The following is a 26,063-nucleotide window of genomic DNA, read 5'->3' on the forward strand; positions in this document are numbered from 1 at the left end:
TAAATATTTTCAATGAAGCTAAGAAATTTATAACTACAAACATTTTATTACCATGTCTTACATTTTTTTTGGTACAGCTGTCTGAAAAACTTCTTTAAAATGAAATTTATACCTTATTTCTATTATAATTTGCACTCGGGGGAAAAATAAATCTCTGCCTTCAATAACAAATCATCAACAAATTCATCCTTGAATTCAAAACTCTATATATCTGCAGTATTTGTACTGAAAAAGGAAAAGGAATATGTAAACCCCTGTCCTCTAAGAACTCTAATTACAGACAGTTGAACAGCCATAAACAATTGAATTTTTGTTATGATTACTTGATGATTGTTGTGTGCCATTTTTTGAAGGGAGGCCTATGTCTGTTGTAAGAGAAGGCATGTCAGCTATGAGAGTTGTTCTTATCTCTGGTCTATTAACACCTTGGCAGAATCAAATTCTTGGATCTTCCACTGCCAGATAAATACAAATTTAAGTATATCTTCATAAAGATCATTATTTGCCCTCTTCTAACTTTTGAACTTGGAGTTGCCTATTTTACCTGCTCAGAATCCTTGAAAAGTATATCTAAGAGTTTCAATTTAAATGTAAATATGACTTTAATGACTGAGCTTTTCTCGAGAAGAACAATCAAATCCTTATTAGTGGGGATGCTGTGGCAAGAGAGATAGGAAGGGTCCACAGTTACTTACTGGCTGCAGCAGCTGTGAACCCTTCTGAGATGTTTGAATTACGTCTCCTTCTTAGGAAAGAAGGAAACTTCTTTAATATAGATCACTAGGATTGGTTCAAAAGAGTAAGAAGCTGTGATCACATATTATTGGTTCTGCAATCCAGAAAGTTGTTCTGAAAATAATAACCAGATTATTTTTTGGTTTACTGCATTTCTTAATTTACCCCTGGCAAGGTGTGTAAGCACACTTACACATCACATCCAGATTCGATTAGGAGAAATGATAACTCCCTAAGCACAGCCATGCATGCCTGCTTCTTGTTCCTTGTTCCTTGGCTCTCTGCATTCAAGAAGTCCTTGCTGGGTCTCCCAATTAGTTTCCCCTGTTTCTATCTAAAGCAAGTCCATTATGGCTCTGTAAAATCATGTTGAGAGTGCACAGGTCCCAACAGCAGTATTCATCTGTTGTCTTCTTGGCTGGTCATGTGGTGGAAATCTACTGGTATGTCCTTCCAGGAGATGAGCTTTTGTGTTTTCTGTCCTCATGCAGGACTGCTCTGCCAACGCCGGTCGCTGGCACTCTCTTGCATCTGTCGTACCTTCTCTCACGCTCCTCGTGAGATCCTCTCTACGGACTCCTCTCTGTTACCAGCCCCCAATTCAGTAACACTTTATTTTTAAAAATATTCAGCTGTCTCTGCTTTCCTACTAACTGCCTAGTTTTCACACTACTAAAAGCCATAAGAACAACTTAAGTGTGCACTGATCTCGGGGGGGAGATTCCCAGCACAGAAATTTCCAGTTAGTTCCCCCTGATCAAGCTGCTCCTTATAAATAGTGCTCATAGATCTGAACTGTAACTAACATGATAGCTACAGTTATCGGCTACCAGATAATCTGATTTTTGTCACTCAATGTAAGTAGTTTAAGCCATCCTTTTTGCAAGCCTGCCATCTGGAACAAACAAACGTCCTCCCCACTGCAGACTGTGAACGGCTTATTCCTGCTGCCCCTGTTAGGTGAGAGGTCCTCCTTCTGTGTCCCTTGATCGAAGTTTGACACCACATGAATGTCCACAGCTCAGCTCCATGAATAAACTGCATTACGGGTGGGGGAACCAGCTGGTGCTGGGCTGGGGAATGCCCTGAACCCCAACTGGTGGGAAGACCTCACCTTCTTATGCTCCAGGAGCTGATAACACCAGGACCTGGGGATCCAGCTGTGTACCTTAGTCACGCCTGCAGCAGAGTCACTTGGGGATGTGTTATCATGTCCCTCTCAGTTTTTTTCCAGTACTTCTCTCCCCTCAGTTTCTGGAGGTAGGAGATTTTGGCACGGCAGTAAGGTGGCTCCCCCGCAGTGAACCATAGTAACCTGAACATTCTTTTTTCCACTTTCCCAATCTGGGATTGCTTTTTCCTGCCAACTGCTTCAAGCAGACCATAGAGGAAGATTAATTTTCTACGCTAATTTAAACTGTGACAGCAGTACCATGGAAATGTTCGTTCAATTTGGAAAAATTGCCAGCATACGAGCGTGGGAGATAACCCAAAGTTAGACATTTTGTACTCCGGAGCAGGAACAGATCCTTTGTGCTCTTTGATAGTCAGGGGATTTAATTTTGTTTATTTTTAACTCTCACTGAAGCCAATCAATGGAAGTTTCATCTCCGGTCATGATGCCAGTGGGGATAAAATGTAAAGCCGTAAATCTCTCTTCAAAGTGGGATTTACATCCTTACATACTTTACCAAATCACTCCCATGGATCCTATCTGACATACATTTATCCACAATGGTTAATAAGTTATTTGTTTTTTCAGCACAGATACTTTCCTTCTGTGGATATTACACCAACTAAGTAGACTGTAATTAACCTGCCAACACTTTTGTTTACAGCACTCTTGGTTTTGCTTTCTCAAAGCAATAGGAGACCTGCTTGAGAAGTGCAGAGGCAGGTCTTTCATTCCAGCTGGCTGATTCCTCTGAGCAGAAGAGGAATATTCTTTGGTAAGGTTGGAAGAGCCATTCTTTGTGTTATGGTGTTATTCTACATGTGTGGAAGGTGACTAATTTGTCTACAGACAGAGAGAAGGACCCTTAGACTCATGCCAACTAAACAGCCTGAAGTGCAAGACAGAGCCCGGAGGCAGACAAACGATGCACAAAGCTCTAGTTTCTGATAGGTGCTTTGGGACCTGTGATTTCCAACTACTGAGCCAGTTTTGGGATGGTGCATGTCAGAGTAGAAGACAACTTGGATAAAAATCCTGGTTTAGAGATATTTTCCACAGCGTGGCATAAAAATCCTTCAAACATGGCAAAGTTCACCAGGTAGCTGGTCTGGTGTGGCAGTTTGTATGCATAATGTTATTACTGGGCCACTAGATCAGAAGCATCTTTTTCCAGTGAGTAGTAACCATAAACATACTTTAAAGTGAGTGAACACCACAAATGAATACCCCTGGCATGACTCACTCTCTCACCCCTTCTCAGGGCCTCCAACGGAGTCCAGGCAACGGAGCTCTGACCTTCCCTAGTGGAAAGTGTCCGATAAAACCTGCAGGAGGGAAAGCAGTTGAAATGGGAGGCAGAGAAGAGGAAGAAGCAGCAGGGACAGGGAAAAAGGAAAAGGATATAAGCAGAACTCCCCAGCGCTTGAAGTAAAGACATGCAATAGTTTACATGAGACTCGGGAGTGTGGTTTAAATGCTGGATCTGTTTTTCTGCAGAATGGTGCTTATAAACATTCACAGAGCAATGTTTTTAATCAGTGAATCTTCAAAGGGCTCAGGCTCCACGTGGATGCCAGCGTTCACATCTTACCAGAGTGCACGTGCAGCGTCTGCACTTCCTCTTCTCTCTGATTTTGAGTAGCAGAGCAGCATCGTGACAGTCTGTGTCTGCCAACAAACAACTTTTCGGCTGCTCCAGCATTTCACATTTAACCTGCAGCGAAGTCCCATCTTTTGTCATTTGTCCTTTAATCTTACCAAAGAGATTGTTTTTTCTTCTTTTTTTTTTTTTTTTAACTTCCCCATCTTGTCATCTATACTCAGCTCCTCTTCCACTGCTTCCTTCTTTATGGAAGGATTTTGTCTTAAAATTCAGCATTCCCTGCGGTCCGAATTGCTTCATGCTGCCTGTTTGCTCTGTTGCCTAGTGCTATTTCCTAATCACACCTCTTGTTATAGGTCTCACCTATCACTAGGTGGCTGCTGTCAGAAGCCAGCTGTGCTGTTTGGAACGGGCTATTAACGATGTCAGTTTGGGGCAAATACCCCTTTAAGCTTAAAAATAAGATTTCTAAATCATTTTCACTTGTCATTACAGTCATCAAATTTACTTACAAGTTAAATTACAAGATGAAAATATACATGTTTATCTATTTTCCCCAGTAGATTTTAATTTTAAACACAAAGCCTGTGTTTATGTTTGCAGTTCATATACTGGAATTATTCTAATACACGACAATTCATAAGAGATTTGCAATAGGAATAGACAAATCTCTTCTTAGTGTTCATAATTAAATTAAAAAGAAGATACGAAATGGGGATGTGTGATTTAAATCTTCCAAATCTTTTTGATTCACTAATTGGGAGTGTTCCAAAGTAGGAAATATCAGTGTTTATAAATTTGCGGTTTCCTTCCAGACCCTTTTTTTCTAGCAGGGTTGATTCATTACCATCTGACAGCTGCTGTTTTGTGGGCTTCAAAAAACGAGTCGAAGTCTTCGGTATAATTCCAAGAACATGTATCAGTGTGGCAAAAGCCGATGACAACTTAAATCCCAGTTGCCAAGGATATATGGGTGTATCAGCTGAGACCTGTGTGGATTTTCCAGGTCAGGCTTAAGTTGTAGTTACACCATGCAGGGAAGGATGAGGGAGGTACTGTTCAAACAGGGAAATGCTGCAGGGTGCAGGAGGCCAAGTCCCGGCGGCAGTGAGCCACGCTGTGGCTTTAGAGCCATGTAGTTGGCCCACACTAGAAGCCTTGCTCTTCTGCAAAGCTGCTCTTAGAATCATAGAATCATAGAATTGCCTAGGTCAGAAGGGACCTTTCAGATCATCTAGTCCAATCATCAACCTAACTCTGACAAAAAAATATCACTAAACCATATCTCTAAGCACCACGTCTACTCATCTTTTAAATACCTCCAGGGATGGTGCCTCAACCACTTCCCTGGGCAGCCTGTTCCAATGCTTGATAACCCTTTTGGTGTAGAAATTTTTCCTAATATCCAGTCTAAACCTCCCCTGGCACAACTTGAGGCCATTTCCTCTTGTCCTATCGCCTCTTACTTGGGAGAAGAGTCCGACTTCCACGTCTCTACAACCTTCTTTCAGGTCTCCCCTCAGCCTCCTTTTCTCCAAGCTGAACAACCCCAGTTCCCTTGGCTGCTCCACATAAGACTTATTCTCCAGACCCCTCACCAGCTTCGTTGCCCTTCTCTGGACCCACTCCAGCACCTCAATGTCTTTTTCTGCAGTGCAGGGCCCAAAACTGGACACAGTACTTGAGGTGGGGCCTCACAAGTGCCAAGTACAGGGGGACAATCACTTCCCTAGTCCTGCTGGCCACACTGTTCCTCATACAGGCCAGGATGCTGTTGGCCTTCTTGGTCCTGCCTTCAGCTCCAGCACCAGCTCATCTGGTATCTTTGCATTGCATCCCCTTGCACAGCAGAAGCCTGGCCTTTGCCAAACAGAGGAGGAACTCCTTCTACGACCCAGTTCCTCCAGCCCCAAGCCTCTGCACCGAAACCTACCCAGCACCACAAACTACGCAGATGCAGAAAGATCAGCCAGCAGTTAGGTGGGAGGGAGGCGCTGCAGCTGATGGTTCAGTAGGTGGCATTGTTCTCCTACAGATTGCATGAAAGCAAAGTTCAGCTCCCTACCAGGGAGGAGCACCCAGCTGCCGTTGCTTTGCCGAGGGTGTGACAATAATCGAGAGGTCTGGCTTCCTGCAGTTATTAGTGGCTTCTGGTGATTTCTGGACCATTCTTTCAGTCTGATTTCAATTCACTTTAACAGCTCTGTGCTATTCTGTGCTCTTCGGATCAACTGTGCTCTTCCCAAGACTCCCTCAGGACTCCTTATGGACACAGGACTGACTGTCCACTGCAGTCTGTCCTGAGCTGCGCAGCACTTGTGCTTTTGATCCTCTCTCTTTTGAGCAACGAGGAAAGTGAGGTCTGCTTTAAATGAACTCTGTGACAAATGTTCCTTAGCTTCAGAAAAACATGTCTGAGTGGGCATTCATGTGCCAAATTTAGAAGATCTGCAGAAGTTGGTGGGAGTTTCAGGTTGACAGGTGCTTTGCAGATGTGATTTACTAACATTAACAGATTTTTATATAAACATAAGACTTTTCCTTCAAGCTGTCAGTTCATCACCTTTCATGACACTAGTACTTTGTAGTTTTAACACAGTATTATAATAATTAGCTTATAAACAAAGTCTTCAGCATTCACTAGGAAATGCCTAAATGCACTGCACAAGAAAAAACATATTTTACATGACACAATATTACATCCTACTTTTTAATACTGATACCAAAAGAATGTGTTTGTATAGAAATAAAAATTAGTGAAAAATATTTATGGAAGACGGAACTAAAGATTGGTCATGTCAAAATCCCAGATCTTACTGCTCCCAAACATTATGAGGCTTCAAAATTTACCTACAAACTTTACAATTGGCCCATCTCTCTGTTGTGCTGCCTAAAGACTGACATTGGGTCATCCCATGTCCCTAAGCATACAGATAGGGAAAAATGGTCCATCTGGTGTGAAGAAGATAAGATGGAAGCCTTTCCAGCACTATCTGTAATGAAAGCACAGCTGTGATAACCACACTCCTGGGAGATGAGCAGTCCTGTTAAACAATTTTGCTGCCCCATGTGAGCTATTCCTAGGTTCCTGTCTTGTTTATTCTTGAGCGGGATACACAATGTAATTGTAAAAGGAGATTAGGTTCGAAAGAGATGCAGGTTAGTAATTAAAAAGTCCATCAAAAGATAAACGCTCTATCACAGTCTCTGCACTCAGGACAGCACATCAACCGTTTGTTACACAAAGTATACTTCTGCGAGTCAGCAGTACTGATGACGTGCAGGCAAGTGCCCCCTGAGAAAGCATGTGATCATCCAGCAAATGCTTATTTTGAAAAAAAAAATGAAGGAAAAATTGAAAAAATAAATATGCTCTGTCCATACGGAATCATGATGCGCAACTAGAGGTGCAGCTGTTGAGGGCTGGCCAAGAGGTAGGAAAGACTTCTGTGGCCTGAGGTGGACTATCCCTCCATGCCTTTGAATGGAGAGGGTAATTACACCATTATTCTTGATGACTTTTATGAGGTTACACATGATGGAAAAAGACAATAGCTTCCTGAATCCAATTTTCTTCCCACGCAAGGGTAATCACAATCTGTCCCTAAATATTGCTGTGTCCTAGTAATATATACATTTATTCCTCTATCTGGAGTGCTGCAAACATTGTGCTGCTTCATTACAGAAATCCATAAACTTGTGTAAAGTTTCTTAAATAGTGTCTTGGAGAGCTGGTTGCTTGGAATAAACAAGCAGTTTTATCAAAGGGAAACAAAAGATACCAACTTTAACTTTGTACAGATGATTGTGCAGCGTTGGGGCCTACTTCTTCGCTGAATGGGGTTATAATTTATTTCTGAGCTATTCTGCTTCCAGTTACTCCATCTGTAATCATTCTAGTGTGGTTTCTAAAGGAAATGCATACACATAAACATGAAAATACTTCCTGTCCATGTTGAGAGGAAGGTTTCTTGGGATTTATTTGACAGATAATATGTCATGAAACCCTCAAATAGTAATTAACTAGCACGTTTTGGACAAACTTTTCAAGCAAAAGCATCTGTGCCTAAAGCAAAGTAAAACATCTCTCATTTCATATTAAATATGATTTGGCTTGGATATGAAGCTTTGGCCCTATACCCAGGGCTTTTTTTATCTGGCGACAGGAGAAGGAGAAAAAGATGGGAAAGGTTTTTTGTAAACGTCGCTCTCTGACTTCTTCAGAAACAGTTGCTTTGACTGGACTTATTTGACCAGGGCAGCCATTTACATTATAAAAAGCAGCCTCTGAAGCAGATATTTATAAGAATTGATTCTGAAGGGCAGTTGATCTCATCTGGAAGAACATCTAATGCAGGTCCGGTGGATGAAAGTCCCTGCTGCTCTCCAGAGCATGAAGGAAGCTCCATCCAAATGGAGGTCAGCTCCCTCGCCGGCACTCTCCTGACTGTAATGCTTCTCCACATGCCTGGTGTTGGAGTTCCCTCTTCAGCTTGGACCCAAAACTGTTGAGTTGCTTAGTGTGAAGAAACTAACTGTGGACTGCACTGCAGGGGAGCAGAGATCCTTAATGGGATGAAAGAGGGATAGAACAAGAGAGAATATGATAGAAGTCTTTAAAATCACGAGTGGCAGAGGAGGTAAGGAGGAACAACTGCCCACTGTCCTAGAAAAAGAAGTAGGGGACATTCAATGAAATAGCTAGGTTTCATAGCAGACTAAAGAAGGTTTTTCTCCACATAACACCTAGATTAGCTGTGGGACTGCTTACCACAGGACATTGCAGGTGCTAAAAGTCAACATGGGTTCAAATGCAGGTTAGAAAAATCAGCGGAAGAAAAATTCCTATACAACATGTCCAGTAACTCAGCAAGTCCTTGACATTCAAGTATCTGACAGTTTGGAGAATATTCTAGGCAAGTTGTGACCATATATGCTTGCACTGCTCTTTCTTCATTTCTTCTATTGTTCTGTCTTGCACTTGTCTTTCTTCATCATCCGTCACTAACTGCCGTGATCTGGACGGACCTTTCACCTGATCCGGTAGAGCTGTCCCTGCATGCATGTGCTCAGCTAAAGCATGATGAAAACTAATCCCTACTTCTTTCTCCAGTGCTTCGCTTGTATGCAACACTTGACTGCTTCTCACAGAATTATAATTATTCCTGTTTCTTCACTACTAGGAAAAATCTCCCTCTTCCGAAGGCTGTCAGTTTTTTCATATAGGCAGTGTAAAGTGTGTCTTCATGTTGAGGGATTAAAGAGAAAACTCTGAATTCTCAATGGATTTAGTTTTAATACTTCCTAACTGTTTCAGTCAATTTCTCTCCCTTGATAATCTGAGTGTGCACAATCTACTGTTCTTCAGCGTCAAATATTACCTACTTTTCTGAAGTTACCTCAGAGATGACCAGATCAGATGATGCAAAGGTGCAGTTTGCACCTGCAGTTTATGAACTGAAATTTTAAAAGTAGTGGAAGATCTTGGGTGACTCATTTCTGAGAACATCTGAAAAGCCTGGGGCTTAAAAACTCTTGGGCACCCATTGTAGAAAAAACACATTTCTTCAGAAACTCTTCTGAAGAGTTCTACTCTTCCCACCCAATGTACAGAAACACTAGAAACTTTTGAAGAGTCTGCCTCAATAAAATCATATATATAGTAACTTCCAGTAAATTTTGTACAGGAAATAAAACATGTGCTACATTAATAGGCTTTTTCCCTTTCAAATAAAATACAAAATTAATTATATAATCAGTGATATTTCCATATAGTCCAGTGCTGCAGTTGTCGCACATAGTACTAAGGGAAATAGCTGCCGCTTGGTGCCTTGAGTCTCCACAACAGTGGTCTACTGAGAAGATCTGTATTTCTGAAAACTTTAATCAAAAAATACAGAGAGGGTTTCTTACCCTATATTTCAGACAGCTTCTTACCAAATATTTTGTATGCCAAACATGATATTTTCAGACAACTCTACTCAGTACACTAATAATCACCCTAAACCATCATGTTACCCCATCTTAATTTTACATTTTCCTCTGTAATATCAGACTTCTCAGAAGACAACCACATTGTCAAACTTCTGAGGAAAACGTTGCAAAGAGAGAATTATTCCCAAACTTTCCTCCAGACAGAGTGAAGCAATCAGCAGGCTATAGCTGTTTACGCACACATAAAACTTCTGTTTTCCCCAGGTGATCTTCATTATATGTGCATAGTCAAGAGCCCAACAGCAGGCGAGGGCTGTTGGGACTAACTTGAAGTGGGGAGGTGGCCACCTCGGCAGCCTTCCTTCTAGAGCTGTTTGTGAGCTCCCTCCTTGCTTCACCACAGCTGAGCATCGTTTAGGTTGCAGTTAATGGCTCCTCAAAGCACCACAGCTGTGGGAGGAAATTCCACTCCTTTTGGCTGGGTGAGTGACAGGAGAGCAGGGAAGTAAACATGGAATTAGTAAATGTGATTGCATACCATTAAACCCTCTCCAAACTGCACAACGGTATCAGATTGGTGCAAGTCGGTGGTTGGTCTTGGGCTGGAATCACTAAGATGAAATGAACCCGGAGTAGAGAACTGGTGCATTTAGGCATGTGCCACTTAAAACCTCTTCTTTCAATTCAGTTGTCTCTGAACCCAAGGCATCAGCCCTGTGCCATGAGGAGAAAATTTATCCTGAATTAGGACAGGAAAGGCATGCAGTGACTGTATTTCAGCCTGCAGCTGTGTCAGTGTTCATCCCATCACCAGGCCAGGGGCTGCACGCTGGACAGAGGATCCCAGACGAGGAAATTCCTGTGGTTCAGCACTTCCACATGTGAAGCGGTCCAGCACTGGTTCTGGCACACTCTCACCAGCTGCCTACCGCTGTTCACTTTGTGGTTACTCTCCCTTTTTAAGTAAACAGGGAATAAGGCCTGAACCCACTGACACTTTGTATGTAAGCTGTCTGAAAGAAAAGGCTCCTTTTGGCACCTCTCCCTTTCCTCCCTGCATACTCACACAGGCCTCCCATAAGGATTCCTGGTAGCGGTTTGGGTGTCTGAAATGTAAAGGTCACTTCTGCAGAAGAATGATATGTAATGCATACATAGCTGTGCTGAAGAGGTTGGGGGTAAACATTTCCAGGCATAGGTTGAAATTTCCGCAAATATATATTTAGTTTGTAAATATTTCCACAATTTAGTCCCCGTCTCATACAGTCAATATGCAAGTTTCATCCAACAGAGTTTTAAATCTGTCTTAAGGTTTCCAACACCTTTAAAGAAGTTTCGAATAACATTCCTGTTTTACAAATGGGAGATCTTCCTAAGACAAAGTCAAACAATTTGTCAAAGCTCGCAAGGTCAGCAACAGACCAGGATTAGATTGCAGTAGTGATGACCCTAATTCCACTCTACTATTCATTGTCACCTGTCCCTGTATTGTGTATTGATGCAATGTGAAGTCCTTCCGCATAAAAGACTGGAGTTTTTATTGAAAATCTAAAGTTTGAGAAAACATCCTGAATGCTCACTACAACCACCAGCATTTACCATAGACTTTTAATCTATAGGGTTTTTTGGCATTATCAAGTGCATTTCTGTTGTAGAAGGTGTTAGAGAAAAGTATGTTAGAGCTATCTCTAACAAGACATCAACAACGTATTTCGCCATGGGAACTCACAACATTTTCTTACAGCCACCAGCCAAAATGCTGTTCAAACTCAAAACGCTTATGTGACAATTGTACCGTTCCACCCAGTGGAGATTACAAATAGCTGTGGGGAAAAGTGATCCAAAGCTCTCTGGAGGCACAGAAAGATTTCTGTTGAGTTCAGTGAGTTTTGGGTGAGACCCCTAAGAATGCAGAAGTAATCAATTAATCAAATATTTAAGTTTACTCAAGGTCTAAACACATCTTCTCCTCTAGAAATGTACTAGGCACCACACAGATCTAAGAGCTTGAGTTCAAACAGGAATAACTGCAGCAATATGAGAAAACTTGCACATATGCTGAAGAAAGAAAATTTTCTACTGAAAATTCAGGTAAATGTGGAATCAGCGACAAAAATATGGAGTAATAATTGAAATGATGCAATTTTACCCCTCAAAAAACCACCTTCGGGCCATGATTAATTCCGAACTATTTGAATGTATAGATATTTGCCTGTGTTTCTTCTTAGGCAAATTTCTAGCAATGCCTTTAAAAACGTCTTCTCCAAAACCAGATCAACCGGGATGTAAAAAATAAGAAATGACATATGCTTATATCAACTGAATATGTTATAGCCATTGGCAAACTTGTGCAGTAATTATTTCTTCCAGAGAAGGTCATCCTGTATCATCTGCTTTACAATAGAGAGATGCTTATGTAATACAATTATCCAAACCGTTTGGATGACACCAGCTAAATCAGGACCCGGATTTCTTATGGGTCAGTTCTGGATTATTTCTGTGCATTATACAACAAGACTGCTTATCACAAAATGCTTAAATGGTATTGGGAGCAAAGCCCAGGACCCAGGACTCTCTGTCTCTCTTAAGCACCCTAACCATGGGGCTACATAGACATACTTTCTCCCATTTTCTTTCTTTCCCCACAGATTCTTGCATACTTGGCTTCACTGTGACAAGAGGGAGGAAAATGGTCCTTCCAACCTAACTGAAAACCTTGTGTCTGGAGCATTCATATGGCAGATAGGAGCTCTGGGTTTGAACCCTTTTGTTTTGGGAGCCCCTAGAGCTCTGATATCAGAGTCCCTGTGCAATGCTTTTATCACCAACTATACAAACAATGAGTAATGTTACCTCCTCCTCTGGCTGTATATTAAAGGATGATGTTAAAATACTACATGGTTCTTTAATACAGTTACAGGGGTTGTGAAAGAAGTTAGGAGCTTCTGTCCTTTGGATTTTAGGCATCCTATAGGACTTAACCCTGCAACCATCTTCCAATCTCGCTTGCTGGTCTACCAATAAAAAGACCGAACTTCTTTTCACAGGATCACTGACTTACAAAAAATGGGTATCCCTCGAACTTACTTTTTATAGCAACTTGTGAGTGACAATCTCAAACACTCTGTAAACATTAGTCCCAGGGGAATTAACATACATTTTTCTCAGTTCATAACAAACAAGCAAGGAAATGCTCAAATGTAGAGCCTAAGAAGCAAAATGCACCAGTTGCGCTAGTGCATATTCTGCCTTGGGGATACCATGAACCTAAAGGATGCATATATTTTTGACCTTCATGAATTATTTTAGACTGCATCCATTCTAATTAGGTTCTCAGATAAGACTGTACTGTGAGTTTCTGTGAATTTTTCCAGTTTCTGAATTCACCCTTTGGCTCAGTGACTGTCTTCCATTTTATGTCTCTGGAGAGTATAACATATTGCCTGAATAACTATGCTGTTTTATGTCCAAGGCACTTATCTGCTTCCATTAAACCATCTTGAGATTTAAAATTAACACAAGAGAAAGGAAAATTACTGTGATCCAGATTTTCATCTCAGCTACTTTGGTATAAATCCCATAGTTAAAATTCCAATGGAATTCTCTTTTCCTTGAGATTTTTGTAAACTGTTAACCATTTCAACAGTTAACAGTTAAAAGCTGAGGTAATTCATGTTTTATCATATTTCTCCCTTTTGCCAAAATAGACTTAATTGAGAAAATATGGAAAAAATATTAAGGGAAAGAAAGGGCCTGAAACTCTGTTCTTGTCAAAACTAATTAAAAGGTAGTCTTACAGAGGCAGAGTTGCAAGATTTGTAACTATAGAGTGGTTGAAGAGTTATTCAAACTGTCCTGGAAGCTGAAGGATGATTATTTAGACTTATACTTGACAGATGATTAACTGTAACAGTAACACAACCACATTGACTGAAAGTAAAACAGGTAAATTAGCCTAAAGGATTTTTACTATACTAGTGCCATGAGGTACTTCGGGTCCCAGTCGGCACCATGTATTCCACAAAATCCAAGTGTCTTTGTCCAGGTGTTGTCCATCACATTAACTCATCTTAACCTTTATTTAATATCCTGCCCATATTTTCTTTGTCTAACTCAAACACTGCTAGGTAAAGTTAGTAATTTTGAATTCTGCTCATTCTACACTCATCATTTTTTGTCACTATTCAGTTCCTGTCAGGGAATGCAAGATCAGGATATTTAAATATTTAAACACAAAAATGTGGGGAGAGTAATCCTGTAAAGTCGTCATGGATAGAACTGTTCAGGCAAATAACCTTTTCCAGCAATAAGGTCACCCTAAACCTTACAGACATTTGGCAAATACTCTTTAGCCTTCCACTGTAGATATTTTCTCGTGAAACTTACTTAGGAAACTTTTTTGTGGTCTCCTCAGTTCATACCTCACATACCTTGAATATTCTTATTGAAATCCATATGCCTTGGGATTTAGTCAGCGCCTTCTCCAAAATGGGTCCTGTAGGTAGTCCTATCTCCCCTCACTTCTTGTTGAAGTGTTGATAAGTGACAAAGTGTCTTCTAAAGGTTCCTTGGGGCCGTTGACCCAAGTATTAGTTTTGGGTCCATAGAGCAAAGGGGAGTGTTCACCTCCCAGGAGGTAAAAGCCTCACCAGGAGGCTGTTTTCCTACCAGAAAGGTTTTGTTTCATACAGGAGCGAAGGGAATGAAGAAGCTCACACGTATGAGCAAATAAATCCTCCAGGAGGCCTACTGCAAATGACAGAAACCTCAATGCTGGAGTAGTAATATTGATTTAACTACAGTAGTCTTAGGACACATACATCTAAAAGAGGATCAGAGCACAAGAAGAAGTGTTGTCCTTCATTAATCAGCTCGTAGACCTGGAAGACAGACAGCTTTTTGGATTGCGTCTGCTGTCATTTCTTACCACCTCTGACGAAATGGACTCTGAACCTGAAAGGAATGGACTATGGTTTGGGGCTTAGCATTACAAGAGTGCAATAAAATGGCTAAATCTTCGCAAAGAGAACCTCATGCATTTTCGGAGTCATCTGTAGATCAGATTTTATTACTAATTATATTGCTTGATAATCAACCAATGAACGTGTTTCAGTACATTTAAGAAACTAGTGCCTTTTTTAGTAACACAAGAACTTTACTAGAAACCCTGTTATTAAACTAATGATCACCACTAGGGAGAGGATCTCAATTGTAGTGTTTTTCACAGTTTACATGCTTTAGCAGTGTTACTTACTGAGGTTACATTGCAAAATATATTTTTGATTTTTTATCACAATATTTATTTGAAGTTCTATATGTTGTTCTAATTTCACTAGATAAGTAGACTGCCATAAGATGTTTGCACCCTTTAAAGTTGGCATAATTGATTAAATGCTTTTTGATACAAGGCTTTTTAGATTATGTAGTGGATATATACATAGTATATTTCATTTACAAGCTCAAACATACGGTGTTAATAAAGAGTGATGGCCCTGACAATTTCCTTTTCTAAATAATGAAATGTTTTGATTAAGGGATGAAGACGCCAAGGTAGCCACTCTGTAATCTAACAAGCATGCGCATGGATGTACTTGAACACATGGTCATCAATGCATGTCTGTAAACTTACATAAGTATAATGTGAATCACCCTCGGAACCATCCCACAAAAGCCTGATGCAAAGTCTATTTAAAACTATAGAAAGATTCCCACCGATTTTTTTTAACGTTGTGGACGAGGTCCAAAAGGGATGATTACGGATGTTTCTTTGCAGAAGACAGGTTATCAACTTCTTTAAGAACTGGCGAAATCTTCTCATGGCAAAACTTCCATTGACTTCATTGAGATCAGGATTTTCCTTATGTATGTTTAGACAATCAGCTTTATGTGCTCTTTAATGACTAAGAAGCAGTGCTGATAAATCTGGAGTTTCCATCATGAATAACTGACCTTCAGCTGCATAAAATATCCCTGCCAGTGTACTACAGCTGATATTCTTACACGATATTGAGATATTTTAGGCAACGTACACTCATTCTTCATTCAGACATCTACTTTATCCTCAGCCTCCGCCGGGATTCACAGACCACATGAACTTGCTTAAAGAAGTAGAAATCTTGGTTCAAATCCCTCCGCTGCCCTGTGTGGCCTGAACTTGCATCTCCCATGTCCAAGGAAGCTGCCTGGCCTCCTATGAATGGGGATGATATATGATTAAAGCTGTCCTAATTTCTATCAGATGTTTAAGTATTCACTGAAGGACTTATGGGAATGTAGGTCTTCCTTCTCCCAGCTGAGTGCCTCAGAAGCACAAAACTGGAGATTTATTTAGACATTGGGTAATTTGTTCTCCATTTGCTTTCTTTCTCCTCATCTCAAAATAATTATTAGCTATTCCAGGGAGACCTCAGAAAGAGAGGGTTTGGGGACTTTTCTCGCTTTGGCTTAGCAGTTTGAGCATTCCTCCAGGAGACATGGTTTAAGCGCTCTTGACAGAAGAGAGCTGCAAAATAAGCAGCTACTGTCGCTGCCAGATTGAACAAATTCAGGTCCCAGCAATGAATGGTTGTTGGCTGAAATCAAGCTGTCGCTGGAGTCAATAAGAAATGAGAAGAAATCGTGTTTTCCTTCATAATGAAAACAGGCACACAAATTGAAAAGGAGGAACTTCAAGCTAATACTGTTTCATTTTCTAACTATTCTGCTCCTGCTTACTAATTTACTCTTTTTTGTTATTTTTTAGGACAAGGCCTTAAGGGTTTTATTTGCTGTAAATTTTATCAGCTGGCTTCTTTTTTAAAAATATAACCTTTTTTTCCTTTCCTGCAGGTTCTGTTGCCACCATATGATGATCCTGCAAACGGAGCTGCTAAAGATCCACCGCCACCTTATGTGTCAGCATAAGTGAGAGAGTGCTGCGTACCTAGGGAGGATAGCTTTACTCTTCAGACGTTGGAGCAATAGTTTGATAATTTCACTTCCAGGATATAACCTCTATGGGTTATACATTGCTGTTTTGCTGACATATTGAAAACTAAATTCTATGATTAAAATTCTGTAGATAGTTTTAATAATTTGATGCAACTACAGTAGTGTTTCAGAAACTAGTGAACTAGTTTCACAACAATTCTGGGTAGTCCTAAGGTTACGGTAGTCACTGAATAGCTTTTTCCACCACCTCTGACATGCAGTGCTAGAGAACATAGAACTTTGCATTCTCAATGATGTTCAGAGTGTAATTTTTTTATTTTATTTGTAAAATTTCCAAAGCATTACAAATGTGTTTCTCAGATGCCCACTTTCACCTTCAAAATACAGACCAAGTCCAAAAAAGTAACATTCCACTTCATTCCTGTTCTGCAAGCATTTATGAAGTTATTATGCTAGGAAGGATGATCATTGCAAGAAGAATGAGTCTTATGCACTATTGTCATCAACCTGGCTTAGGGAAAACAAATTTAGTTGGGAAGAATAAGTATAGGGAATGAGAGCACACAAAGCACCCTGTGATGTGTAACAGGACAGAACCTGTGGTCTACACAGACTCACTTTGTCCCAGCCTGCAACCATTCTAACCATTTTAACACTCAAAAAAAGGAGTTCTTACCAACTTCTGGTAATTTTCTTTTCCTGCCTACACGCCTTTTTCCTCCCTACCAACTTCAGAAATAGTATTTTGAGGTCACAAAATCCTTGCTTTTAAAGTCCCACGGTTAGGTGACAAAGCTGTCTCTCTCAATATGCAAATGTTTTCCCATTGGAATGTGCCTGTAAATATTGCAATGTTCTGCTGAGTGTGAACTAAATTATGCAGATTCTAAGATATATGTTCCCAACCTATGGGAAACTTATGCATGTAACTTCCTCAAGCATTAGAAAATATGTTTTCATGTTGCTCATATACATCAACCTGGGGGTTTTCAATTCCTTTTATGACTGAACTGGTTGTGCTGAGAATCTTTCTCATGGGACTCATCCATCCATGAATGCTTGTGTGAGGTATTAATTCTTCCCTAGAGAAGTGCCTCCTGCACATGTAACTTTTTGTTGTTGATGAAGCTCCTACTCTTAACTGAAAAGGAACAGGAAAAGGGAATATAATGTTTGTCTCTACCTCTCATTGTTTTCCCCTGTGTTGTCTCCTCTGCATTTGGGGTGATTGAACAGGCTGAAGCTAGACTGATGTTGCTCACTGCCCCAGGTAAAGGGCAGTGCAGAGCTGAGACACAGTTTGGAGGGCCACCAGAAGAAACCAAGGTGCTGTCCATCCTGTGACTGAGTTCACACCCTTCCTAAGGAGGACACCCGTTCTCACCCTCAGTGCATTGACTCCATTCTGCAGACTGAAGAAGGGTGGAAATTTTCCTGCCTTTTTCTGGAAAAGAGCTTTGCAGGGGAACACAGGACCAACAACTTCTTTTCACTGAGGTTGCCACTGTGACCTGTCCTTGCAGAGGCCAGGAAAGGAAAGGACAGACTGTTTCTGCCCGTCTTTTCCACACCCCTGGGAAAAGACAGGTCCCTGTCTGCTTGTTGGAATTTTACTTTCATGTTCATCTACTCTGTGATCAAACTAAGCAATGCTTTTGACTAAACCCGTCTTGAAGTCCATCCGTTGATCTCTGTCACAGTCCTATTGCTTCCTTCATAATAATGTGTTATTATCTCATTATAGTTATGTTCAGGAATTAATCTGAATTTGGGGGTTGGGCTGGCTGGCTGGGCTTCTGAGCTTCATTTTCATTCATTCTTGACAGATTTGTGAAGGATTTTAAACAGTCATCTGTTTGAGAAAAGCTGATTGTAAATACATCGCATCTATGTATACAAACTTCTCTACAATAAAAGGGTGTTTCCTCAAGACTATGGAATCATTTTTGCTGTTCTTCCAGGCACAAACACTCACAAATTCCTATCCAGTCAATCTGGCATGGCAGGATTTTCACTGTAAATGACCTAAACAACAGTTTTTCACTCCACTCACTAGTCCATTTGCCAGCTTTCCCTCCATACTGTATAAAGGGATAATAGAACAGTAAGTTCTATAATTTATTGTACAATAAAAACAAGAGATAATTCAAGCTTTTGGTTCATTGTCCAGAGCTGCAGGCAGTTTTCCATGTCTGATGAAGTGTGTAATACAGAACAGGGCTATACTGAGCTACACCGAAAGCTGGGGCTTCTTTCTCTCCACATCATTATAGGGATAATGTTGTGCTAATTCACATGAAATTTCTGTAGACTTTAGCTTGTCTTACTAAAGAATCAAGACTCCTTCACACACACCATACGTGCATAAGTGTGAGTGCATGTGTCCTGCCAGTACTCCTAAGACTTTTTGGATTTTGTCCAATTTGAGTTAAAGGAGGCAGGGAGGTTATGGTATCAAAACCATGGCATTTCTGCACATACTGTAGATAAACAGCTGTGTAGGAGGGAGCAGATAATGCAATATCAGTTCATCTCTGCTGACATATCAGAGGATCCACATGGGAGGTGAGTTCCCCTGCTCCCAAAGAAAAACAAGATTCTCTGGGTTACATGAAGAGACACGAACTCCAGCTGAAGAGATTTTATCCTCAGTTGTTGAATTCATTCTCCATTTCCATGTCTAATCCTGGGGAATTTACTCCACAGCATTTCTATAATTCATTTTTAATAGTCAATCATCTGTGACACAGAAATCCGTTAAAAACGTGGCTTCTTAAGTTTCTTCACTTTGGGAACTGTCAGATCCTAACAGTGCTTTTTTTTCACTATTCCTTGCATTTTTTTCCTTTCTCCCAGATATTAGGAGCATGTGCTTACTCATCTTCTCTCCTGTTTTCTTATCTTAAACTCTAACATAGCAGTTTATTATTAATAATTTCTAGTAACTTAAGAGTGGAAAGAAAATATTTTCAAGGTATGTTGGCATGGAACATCATAAATATGGGACGAAAACCAGTAAGCAGGAATCTAAACCTTGATAGTACCAGAAACATAAGTAGATCTTTCGCTGATTTTTTTAAATATCTGCTATAAGGTATTGCAGGCTTCACAAAGCCTACACATATTAAGGCACAAATCCCATTTCTCTCATCTGTGCCTGATGCTCTTATTCCTGATGGAACAATGCAGCTTCCTTTTGCCGTACTCTCATTCATGCATCGTATTGGAGAAAGCAAAGAGGAATTCATAGTGGTGACCCAACAGCGTGGCACTCATGCTTGTAAGTACATTAGATTTTTTAAAACAATTATTAACAAACATTATTTTAGGTGTTAGCCTGTCTGTACTTCTTTGGGAAAACCTCTGGTTGGTAAAAACAATCCAGACTTGATACATTACCAAAAGGAATATCAGATCGATTTATGGCCAGAGAAAAGCTTGGCAAGGAAGCAGATGGAATGATAACTAGTCTGAAACAAACTCCAAATTCTGTGCTTTCAAAATAGTGCACTCACCACCACTACCCTGTTGGTCAAAGGATAGCAACTAGGGACGCCATGGACAGTTTTAACAAATTTCTGCTAATATCAACAAGCCTGCAGACTGATGCTTGGAACATGCAGGATGGAAGACTTAGTTACTGGTAAGGGCAGAATGGAGAGAAGAGCAGCAACGGGGACAGAGCATGGGAGGGGAGAACAGTCATGTATGTCCTTTAAACAGCACAGAGAGACAGGTGTCGTTGCATTGACAGGGTTCAGTGCTACAAACGTGGTTGGCTTATGTGCTCTCTTTCTCCTGTGATACGGTCAGGAGGAAATATAATTGCTCCTGTAACTGGTTACGTTAGCTGTTATGCAGCTCCATTTCAGGCCTTTATCACTGGAGTGGGTGATACCTTGTCATACTTCTTAATAAGGCAAAGACATCTACAGATTTATTTTTCTAAACCTAAAGGAGTATTGATTAAATTCCTGCCAAACTGTATAATTTGTCAGAAAACTCAAAGCTGCTTCTCTGGAGCTAAGTTACATCCTTAGAGGTTCTCTCTTTAGTGGCTACTGTCCTTAGAAGATGTTTCTCTGGAACTAAGTTATATCCTTCCCGCTTACACATCTCTATTAGCTGCAGAAATTGCAGTCAGGTACCATGAAAAAGCATTTCTTGCAAAATTTCAGTGTCTATGGCCAGAGAGATATTCCAGCACTATCTCTGTCACAGCTCCGAGAAGCCCAAAACAGCAGCCATAGCTGTCTAAAGGGAGGCTTGGCTCTGATAAATCAGGATTAGAGTTCTTTCAGGGAAGGACTCTGGTATTTGTAAATGATGTCTCCACACCCATGGATTTGACCCAAAATGGTTCTGCAACGTGGTCAGTTTTTCAGCTGAATAGCTCATCAGGGTGTGGAAGCCAGATCTGTGACCTTCTGCCTGCAGCCTGTGTCTACCTCAAGCAGATTAGGATACCAAAGCAACAGGAGTCAAAACTTCATTGTCACTCAGCCAGCAGATACAAAGTTTTTTTCAAAGCAAAAAGGCGGTTCTACAACTATATCCTCAGCAATGAGCTACAACAGTAGTGTATTTTAATGAAGAACTTACGTGAAATTTAATGCAGTGACTTCCTTTTTTTCTTTCAAATTATTCAAACCTTTCAAACAGGAGGGTTTTCAGAAAGTCATGAAAGGTATGTCCTTTGTAGCCATAGCTGGACTTAACTAGTTCGTCTGAGCAGAGAACACAGGGCCACTTGGAAGGCTGAACAAACAGCCAGGAGATGCAGGAGGGTTGGCTACATGGCTTTAGAGAAGAAGCAGCATGCTAGCCTGCAGGGACAGAAGAGCCGCAAAGCTACTCTGAGAGAGGGAGCTGCAGCACAGCAGGGTTTCTGCAGCCATTTCAGAGGACTTCTGCTTGCTCTCTGAGGTCAACATGACCAGCGACAGCACGGATGAGCCACACACATCTTCTTAGCCCAGAACCTGGGCTCCATTACAGTACCTCAGTGCATCCTGCTAACAACTCTGTGTAACAGATTTCTGTTTCCATATAAACGTTGACTAAGTATCCAAACACTTCTGAGTTTTTTCACTGGCTGAGAGATTTTTTTGAGATTTCTTCTACTTCATCATGAGGAACTCTGGGGAGCTGACCACCTGTAATTTTGAAACTGTTTCCCTCCAAAGTGCCCCATTTCAGGTCCCTTCATGACAGCACAGTCAAGGATGCAATTAGAAACAGAGGTCCAACATCAGTAGACTTCTAGCATCAAATGCTCTGAGCACATTCAGTGTCAGGATGAGCAAGGTGTTCTTAAAAATACAGATACCATCCCAATAAGACAGATATGTCCTACTTTATGGATGGCAGATGTTTCAGGCTCCTCTGTGGGCCTGGGACAAGCACAAACAGGCGTCCTGTGTCTTATGGAGAAAAGCCGCCTGGACAGGTAATTACTTTCATACTTAATTTTTGCAGATCACCAGAACACCAGTTTAAGACTGCTATATAAATAACAAATTGGCGGGACACTCTGGAAGATCGGTACTATTTGTATGAGTGCAGTCATTCTCGGCAGTATCAGATGCACTCACCTGAGGGCAGCAAGGGAAATAAAAGTAAAGAAACAAAGGCAAGAGCTGGCAATTAGTTACAAATATTTATCTTTTGTGAGTTCATGAATTCTTCTCCCCATCAAATCGTTAGAAAATTGGAATGGGTTTAATTTCCTTCACTGCATTAGAGCTGAGGATGAAATTGGCTTTATCAGTTGCACAGGCCAGCTTAAATTTCCTGATATTGTGTGATCCTGCTTCTTTGCTTCTCATAAAGAAAAAGTAACTAAAAAAATTCAAAATGCATTTAATGAACCAGACTACTCGATACAGTAGCTTTTGGTGTTTTGCTTTTTTTTTTCCTCAAAAAGCATTGAAGTTTGCCCCTTTCTTTAATGCAATTGTTTTCCTTTTAAATATAGATATTTAGTAAAGGTATCTGTGGCCATATTTTCATCTTAGGAACTGGCTGTTTTCTGTTTCAAAGATACATATTCTTTGTGTTTTTTTTGTCTTGTGAATTAGCAGAAAAAAAACCCAAACCCAAAGCTCAACATAATACATCGTTATCTTTTGGTTGCTTTTTCCTCTCTTTGAAATTCAGTTTTTTCAGCCTGGATAAAAATGTTCTGGCCCAGTGGTTTGAAAAAAATAAAGGCAAAGTATCATTATGCTGAACAGACACTGTAAACGCTCCAGGGATCTAGAAAAGCAGACCTCCTATGAAAAGGTGAAGCTCAGAACAAGTCGTCTGTAACTGTTGTACTCCTGTTAGAACTGAGCAACACAACATACGTTTCCATAATTGCCACTGTGTGGCTGTGCGGCAGCAACATTTAGGTGTGGGCTGTATCTATCCCCCGGAGCAGCCTTATCTGTGAACCTTGTATGAGAGGCTGCACGATCAGCATGGTCCCAGTTGAGCTGGGACCAGTTCATTTTGCACGAGCAGCCTGAGGATGAGCTAGAAAAGGGGGTGTCTGGGGAAAGGAGGGAGGTGAATGTTTGAGGAGGTATGGCTTTGCCATAGAGACCAGATAGAGTCACAACCTGGGAAGGTTTTGAGATGTGATCCCTGATTGTGTGTGATGTCTACATACACCCAGCATATGACGTCTTTTCTGGACATTTAATAGTTCCTAACTAGCATTATTGCATTATACTTACCACAGATAACAAAGTAGATAATTGATTCTTCTTTGCTTTTGAAGCAAAAAAGGTTAACTCATCTTATTGTGAGTGCAACTTTTCCCTTTGGGTTGGATTCAGTGGCAGTATTAGGAGTATCCTTCTATGACCCAACCACGTTTAACTCAGCTACAAACTGTACCAAGGTTACTACAGATCTTCTTTGGCATTTCATACTTTTTCTTTTACTGCAGTTTTTCTCTGATGCCTTTTTTGTTTGAAATACCGTCTTACATTTGGATGGATTTTCCAGATATTTGGGGGGAAGAAGGGTTGAGGACTTTTTTTTTAACATTACTAGGTACATATAAAATTAAGACATATCTGTAACCGTATAGTAGTATTTTCAAGACGTCTTTCATCCTTCATCCTTTCCCTGCAACTTCTTTTTCAAAGTTCTCTTCAGTCTTTAAAAGCACTGTGATCTGGTGCAGAGCCAAAACATTGGCACATGACACCACCACCACCAGTGGTAATCAAAAAGCATGTTGTGGAGAGTTCCCAAATTAGAATTTTTAGACTTCAGGTATAACAGAAGATTCATCATAAATTCATCACACAAAGGGCTATAACTTTAAAAGCCTGAACACTGTCCCTGGGGTCACTTCTATCTAAATTTTTCCATAATTCTGTCATCTCGTGCATTACACAGCAAACTGATAATAGAACACAGAACTGCTCGGAGAATCAGACTTTTTCAGACTATCCTTTTTTCTTTTTTTTTAAATGGGGTTATGAAGTGGATCAATATGGGGTCAAGTGTAAATGTTATACACTTGGAAATTTCTTAGGCACTTTACCTGATACAACACAATATTTGACTAGGGAACTAGAATGTTATAGCAACAGTATTGCACATATGAAATAGATTGCAAAACAGCTGATAAATCTCAGCTGTATGTGACCAAAGAATTCTCAGTAAGTGAGTGTGTTTCAAGAGAAACTCTGCAAGGATCAGTTTTTGACTCCACGGTGCTTAGAATTCTTCATCTATGATTTAAAAAGAAAAAAGCATAAATCATCATTAAAATGGAAAAAAAATATATATATTGCCTATACCTTAAAGCTGTGAGTAATTCAAGCAGAATGCTTAAAAAACCTTGGAGTGGGTTAGCAAAGAGCTGAAAGAACCATTACAGAGTTGGAAAATATGCCATCAAGCGAAAAACTCAGGAAATGCAATGCCTTTAATAACTCAGATTTAGGAGGTGACTTAAGGACACCATATAAGTAAGTACATAGGGAACAAAACTTTAATAAAAGGTGTCTTCAATGCAGCCAACAGAAGTGTAACAGCACCTAATGATAGAAACCTGCAGCTAGAAAAATCAGATTAGAAACAAGCTCGTTTTCTGCTATCCTACGTCTCTGTCCTTCGTATTTGGTAACATTTTATATGGGATTTTTTTCTCCTTGGCAATTTTTTGAATAATAAAGGAATATTATTGTAAGGCAACTCATAAATTAATTCAGGAATTATTTAATTCAGGGAAATTCTGTATCTTTTGGTATGTAGAAAGCTCAAAAAATAACTTGGATATTTAATTCTAAACCTGGTATCTAGACAACACATTCAAAGACTGACCAACCTTACAAATGCTTCAACTTGCTCGATGTTTCACTGCTCCCTTGGTGCCCACATTTCTGCGTTGTGCACTAGGTTTTCTCCAGCCTGTGGAGCTCGACATTCGCCTAGACTCCAGGGGGATCTGGTAAGGTAAAAGACATTATATTTATGTTTAACACACCACCAGTTTGGACAAGGCTAAGCATGCTGGTGACCAGCTCATGCACAAGCTCCACGAAGCCGTACAGCCACCTGAGTCCCGCTGTGTGCTTTTACCACACACCCAGCACAAACCAGCAGAAATCTGCTCCTCACAAAATGCAGAAGTGGCTCCTACTGTCTTTTGCAGGACAGTCCGAGGTGCAGGTGTGGCTTGGCTGTAGCTAACTGCTGTTTGCACAGAGGCTTGGAACATCCGCCCTGGAAGTGTGCCCGAGAGCGAGCACAGGGTGACCAGCACAAGGACTCACGGAGGGCTGAGCAGACCTGCCATCCTTTCTGGGCTCCAAGGTCCTCTCAACAGCCCTGGTAGCAAGGACCAGACTTCTTGTCTTACGGGTGTTGGAACAGGATTGGCAACAAAAGGAATTAACATTAATCTGCATTTCCTTATGCAAGGAAGTTACACCGAGTTTTCCAGGGGCCATTGCCACAAACCTAGGTGTTGCAGGGCCAAACACTCAGGAGTCAAATATTTTTTAAGGTGATGATTTTTTTAAGAAAACAGCAAAACCTCTTGTCATGGTTTAACCCCAGCCAGCAACTAAGCACCACACAGCTGCTCACTCACTATCCCCCAGCAAGATGGGGGAGAGAGCTGGAAAAGTGAGAAAACTCACGGGTTGAGATACAGTCTAATAGGTAAAGCAAAAGCCACACATGCAGGCAAAGCAAACCAAGGAATTCACTACTTCCCATCAGCAGACAGATGTTCAGCTATCTCCAGGAAAGCAGGGCTCCATCACATGTAATGGTAACTTGGGAAAACAAATACCATCACTCCGAACATCTCCCCCTTCCTTCTTCTTCCACCAGCTTTATACTGCCAAGCATGATGTCATATGGTATGGAATATCCCTTCGGTCAGTTGGGGTCAGCTGTCCCAACTGTTTCCCCTCCCAACTTCTTGTGCATCCCCAGACTACTCGCTGGTGGGGCGGTGAGAAGAGCAGAAAAGTCTTTGACTCTGTGTAAGCACTGCTCAGCAATAACAAAAATATCCCTGTGTTATCAACACTATTTTCAGCACAGATCCAAAACATAGTCCCATACCAGGCACTGTGAAGAAAATTAACTCTTTACCAGCCCAAACCAGCACACTTCTGAACACATGCTTAACTTGAAGACCATGAGTAATCTCCTTTTAACCTAAGTTCA

At 40.7% G+C, this 26,063-nt stretch overlaps 1 protein-coding gene across 1 annotated transcript in view; it reads left to right on the forward strand.

Annotated features, from left to right (window-relative positions):
• Window positions 1-18,306, forward strand: part of LAPTM4B (lysosomal protein transmembrane 4 beta) — a 62,891-nt gene extending 44,585 nt beyond the window's left edge. The window contains exon 7 of the mRNA XM_074577494.1: window positions 16,275-18,306. Within this exon, the coding sequence (XP_074433595.1) occupies window positions 16,275-16,349 (75 nt within the window). The 3' untranslated portion in view covers window positions 16,350-18,306. The remainder of the gene's footprint in view (window positions 1-16,274) is intronic.
• The last annotated feature ends 7,757 nt before the right edge of the window (window positions 18,307-26,063 follow it).

The sequence above is a fragment of the Larus michahellis genome, chromosome 2 (assembly GCF_964199755.1).
Source record: "Larus michahellis chromosome 2, bLarMic1.1, whole genome shotgun sequence".
In the NCBI taxonomy this organism is placed as follows: Eukaryota; Metazoa; Chordata; class Aves; order Charadriiformes; family Laridae; genus Larus; species Larus michahellis.